The following is a 5,269-nucleotide window of genomic DNA, read 5'->3' on the forward strand; positions in this document are numbered from 1 at the left end:
CACCCCTCCCACTGTCCCCAGGCTCCTCCCAGCCCTCCTCACCTCACCCCTCCCACTGTCCCCAGGCTCCTCCCAGCCCTCCTCACCTCACCCCTCCCACAGTTCCCAGGCTCCTCCCACCTCTCCTCACCTCACCAGCGCTTGGGTTCCTCAGTCCAGTGATTCCCAAAGTTGCTCTAAACACATGGTTGACCAGCCAAACACGTATTTACTTGTTTACTTTGCAGCAACAGTAAACTCATGACATGTTCATAAAAAATAAGTGTATCCCCAAACAAAGGAAAAATAGTGCTGATTTCCATTCTTTGAAGTCTCCTTAGTATCTGGCTTCACAGAGGCTAGCTCCGTTTGGTGTCTCCCCTTGCAGTCGCTCTGGGGTCTGCTGTGTGCTGTGGAGCGCACGAGGCAGGCCCTACCTCACAGGCTCAGAGCTTGCGAGGCGGCCTTTTGTTATCTTTGCTGCTGACCAAAGCCGGACGGTGGCAGTCTGCAGACTGGGTGTGGGTGCAGTCTGATTTCGTGCAGTCCTTTGAGCACGTTCTCCGTGCCTGAAAACGAACATTAACTTCAAGCAGGAGAGTGGATTTAGGTCCCCGTTTCAGAGGTGGTCAGCCCCTGATTGGTGGCTTCTGTGGTGAGACAGACTATTGGAGTGGCAGGGGCTCGTGATAGAGGAGGCTGCTGCCCTCGCCAGAAGGGGTTAAGGAGCCTGGGGGCAGATGGTGCACCCTTCAAAGGGACCGCTCCCCCACTTCCTCTCACCAGGCCCTGACTTTGCAGCCCCGTGATGTGATCATGGGCTCACCCGCTGCGGAGCTCAGGCATTGCGCAGGGCCCCCAGCTGGGGACCCGGCTCTCAACCCCGGAGCCCTGGCAGATACTTCCTATCCAAACCGTGGGAGACTGTTGGTCTGGGAAGCTGTGCCACCCATCTTAGCTGGCCCTTCGTGCCTCGTGCAGAGGAAAGCCTGCTTTTCTGGTGCATCCGCTGTGGTCTGCCCGAAAGCAGGGGCGTTATGGAGTCCGCGCGAGGCACTGTGCACAAAGAGCTGCGCGTGTGCGTCCCCGCTCGGAGCTCTCCCCAGCTGAGTGTGGGCCGGCTGGCGGGTGACCTGTGGACACCGCTGTGCTGTTCTCATTTCAGTTGTGGACAACAGCAGCAACTGGGCGGTGTGTGGGAAGAGCTGCGGCGTCCTCTCCATGCCACTGGCCGCCCGGGCCACCCACCGCGTCCGCATGGAGGTGATGCCTCTGTTCGCGGGTGCCCTGCCCGTGCCCGACGTCCGGCTGTTCAAGTACCTCCCCCACCACTCCACTCACTCTTCACAGCTGGATGCCGGTAAGGACCCACCACAGCCAGCAGTCCGAGTCACACCCGCAGTTACTCTGACAAGCCTAGCCACCACTAGTTTCTCCTGCGTGCAGCGTCAAAAAGGTTTCCTTAACCAACTGCAGGGCCAGCATCAACACAAAGCCTGTTTACATAAAATACACAGGTGTAGGCAGGACGGGATTCCAGAACAAAATACAACAGCCAAGGGCACAGGCAGCCAGCCCGCAGCCAACTGCTGGCCATGGCTGCGGGTGAGGGCCGCCACAGGTGAGGGCCGGACTGACTGGGAGCTTCAGTCGCTGCCGCCACCAAGCCACAGGAAGATCAGACTGTATCATAGCCCACATGGGCTGGAAACAGCATGGCTGGGCACGGGTGGCTCACGCCCATCATCCTAGCTACTTAGGATGCTGAGATCTGATTATTGTAGTTGGAAGCCAGCTGGGGCAGGAAAGTCTGTGAGACTCTTATCTCTAATTTGCCACCAAGAAAAAGCTGTAAGTGGAGCTGTGGCTCACATGGTAGAGCCCTAGCCTTGAGCAGCTCGTAAGTTTAAGCTCCAGAACCAGCATACACACACACACACACACACACCCCCAATTCAAGGTATGGCTTCTGAACACACACTGCACCATCAAGTGGTGGAAGGGTTGATAGTTGGAAGCGTGGTCAGCCAGGGCCAGCTATGAATTCCGAGTTGGGAGGGCGGGCAGTGAGACGTGAGGGTGCGGGGCAGGTGTCGCCCCGGAGGCTGCAGCTCTCCTCTGTGTGGCTCTCCTCGGCGGGCTGCAAAGGCAGTGCCTCGGGCGCGCTGGTCCTGCAGGAGGCTTTGCCCCGGGAGGGGTGGAGGGTGCCGGCCGCCGCGGGTGTGACTCACTGTGTGTTCTGTGCTCTACAGACAGCTGGATTGAGAGCGACGGCCTGCCGGTGGACCGGCGCCTGGACGACCAGCTGGACTGCAGCAGCGTGTGGAGCCGAGGCAGTGTGCACTCAGCTTCCAGTGGCGAGCTCAAAGGCTTGCCCATGCCCCGTCTCCAGGCCCTGCCCACGGGCCAGGTCTTCAACTCCAGCACCGGCACACAGGTCCTGGTCATTCCCAGCCAAGACGACCACGTCCTGGAAGTCAGCGTCACATGACAACGCAGACGGCTGTGTGTGTACTTTAGGGACTGTGGCTGGGTTGCTGTGTGTCGTGACCTGCTGGCTCTCAGCAGACGTGCGTGGGTGACCCTGCCTGGCCACAGAGGCATCGGGCTGGGTGTTCAGCTGGCCAGAGCCGCGGAGCTTCCCTTTATGTTGTTTAACAAAGGAGTCATTGTTATGTCCTCATCCCACCCGCGCACGCCCCTCACGGGCGCGCTGCTCCTTCAGCGTGCCATCATCTCTGGTCGCCGCCGCAGCTTCCTGTCCTCTGGCGCTGTGCACAGCTCACCGCCTTCAGGGGACACCTGCCAGCCATGCAGGCTTCTTACAACACTGTGTGCCGTTTCCGTCACACGGCTGCCCATGTCCTGGACCGGGAGGACTTGAGGCCCTCCTCCGGTCCAGATCACCTAGCTGTGCTTTTCCACAAACACCTCTGGAGCAGTGGGTGGGGGTGCAGGGTGGGGCCAGGAGGAGACATAACCCCTCTGTGCCTTGGAGTGGCAGAGCTGTGGACTATGACGGTCGCTGTCTGGAGCCATGCTCAAGTACTTAAGACGACCAGGCGGAAGGAGCAGCTCCGTGGAGAAGTGGTTTAGGAATAAATGTTTCTGTATTCCTGGCCCCCTGATGTTAACTGAATAGCATATGCACTTGGAATTAAATATATATATTTATTTTAATTGTCTTTATAAATGTGGGGGTTAATATGTTGTTTTTCTCTCACTTTTAAAGTCTGTACATATAATTGTAGCCGTATAATCAACATCTTTCTTTGCACCTTAAGTCTCAGACATTAAGCTGCTTCTTCTGGAGTGGAGATCAGAGGGGCTCGGCATGCTCTGGCCTGGCAGGGGAAGGCCTGGGTCTGCAGCGCCGCCTCTGCTCATCCACTCGGTTGCAGTATACCATACCAACGGGTGCGCTTACTTTGGGTTGTAAATTTAATTGTACATATGGTTGATTTATTATTTTTAAAAGTACAGACTAACGGATGTAATGTTTATGTATAACTTGCACCAAAAATCAAGGACAAAATAAATGTGCATTTCTTTTTACTGGTGTGAAAATCACAGCTTGTAAATACATGTTGTATGTAAGAAACCTTTTCAGCTCTCCAGAGCGATGTATTTTTGTACATATGGCATAGAGTGCTGTGAATCCGTGGGTACGGTGTGTGAGGAGATGTTGGGTCTGGCAGCGGTGAGGCCTTCTTGAGCAGCCTGAAGCGTGTGAGCCAGAGGTGCAGGAGCCTCCCCCAGCCCTGCTGACCCTGCCGGCAGCTGACCCCGCTGGCAGCGAGCTCTCCAGCCTGCACACTGAAGTGGAGAGCACAGACGGAGGCCAGGACAGTATTCTGTATGTTGACTTTTCAATTGTTCAGCAAATAAAAGATGGTGTGATTCCCCCCCCCCCATGTCTTTATCATTTGTAGAAGATGAATTTGTAAAGAAGACAAACATCCATGAGTTTAAACGTTTAGGAAATCTACCTTCCATGCAGTTTAAAACTAATAAACTTGATCAAACTAGTAAGGCAAAATAGACTCAAGTTCTTGGGCCCCTAAGTAAGATTTTGTTTTAGTTTTTTTTTAATGACTAAACTTGATGATGGTCCTTTAGATGCGCCAAGCCTGTGGCTGAAGAGACCTGTGGTTCAGTTCTATCAAAGAAGCTTCCAGTCCTCTGTGCAGCCCTGAGACCACTCCTCTCCACCTGTGGCTGTTCCTTGCTCACCCTCACTGGGCAACAACAGGATTCAGTGTTCATACATCTTCTGACTTTCTTGTTTCTGCATTCTCAGGGTGAGTTTTTCTCATTACGTCTGTTTAGAGGAAGAGAAATAAGGGAAATTAAAATAATTGTCATTTCTGGAAATTGAAATCAAATCACAGCTTCCTCCGGTTATCTAGAAGATCTTCTGCAAACTAAAATAAATGCTTCTGCCTTAAAAGTCAAGAGTTAAAGTCATTTTTGTTTCTTAATATTGGTCCTAAGAGTATCTGGCCGGTACTGAGTTTGTGTTACAAGATTGCATGTATGCAAAACAATTTGGTTTTGTTGATAAAGATGGAGTGAATGTTGCACAGTGGAACCAGTGTGGAATGGTGTCTCAAAAGCAGGATGGTGCAGCCATCCTGCAGCTGTCCCACTGAGCACGCAAACAGGAGCAAATGAAGAAGAAAAGGTCTCATTTCTGTGACTCATGAGGGCCTCCTATGATGGGGGAAATTACTTGCTGATTCTTTGTGTGCATTGTGTTAACGCTGAAAAATGACATAGCTGTAGTTCTGCCATCTGCACCACCACAGCAGGTCAGGTTCCTGTATTAAGTCTTGGTGGACAAGAACAGAATTTCCACAGAAGAGCTTCTGTTTACCCCCCCCCCAGTGTCTTAGGATTAAATTTTAAATTGTAAAATGAAATTTAATAGCTGGGCACCTGTGGCCCATGCTGCAATTCTTGCTCCTCGTGAGGCTCAGACATGAAGATCGTGGTTCAAAGCCAGCCCGTGCAGAAATTAGTCCCGGTGAAAACAGTGGTGCTGCGGCTGGGGTGGCAGAGCGCCCCGCGCTGATGACAGGCCGGGAGTGGGCGCCCAGGCCCAGCGAGCCAGGTCCGCTACGACGGCGGTGCTCGGCTAGCCCTGCTAGCCCTGACGTCAGGGAGCCCACGCCCAGCGCTCACACTGTGAGCCGGGCGGAGGGGGGGGTGACCCCGCGGACCCCGGGCCCACGGCCCGCGCCGGCCCGCCGGGAGCGTTCAAGCGGGTGGTCCGGACCCGTGGTCCTGG

General features: G+C 54.2%; 1 protein-coding gene across 1 annotated transcript in view; it reads left to right on the plus strand.

Annotated features, from left to right (window-relative positions):
• Trappc10 (trafficking protein particle complex 10) overlaps positions 1–4,434 on the plus strand; it is a 55,973-nt gene extending 51,539 nt beyond the window's left edge. Inside the window, exons 23-24 of the mRNA XM_013027357.1 lie at positions 1,145–1,339; positions 2,232–4,434. Of these exons, the coding sequence (XP_012882811.1) occupies positions 1,145–1,339; positions 2,232–2,470 (434 nt within the window). The 3' untranslated portion in view covers positions 2,471–4,434. The remainder of the gene's footprint in view (positions 1–1,144; positions 1,340–2,231) is intronic.
• The last annotated feature ends 835 nt before the right edge of the window (positions 4,435–5,269 follow it).

Source organism: Dipodomys ordii, unplaced genomic scaffold, assembly GCF_000151885.1.
Source record: "Dipodomys ordii isolate 6190 unplaced genomic scaffold, Dord_2.0 Scaffold103, whole genome shotgun sequence".
NCBI classification, from domain to species: Eukaryota; Metazoa; Chordata; class Mammalia; order Rodentia; family Heteromyidae; genus Dipodomys; species Dipodomys ordii.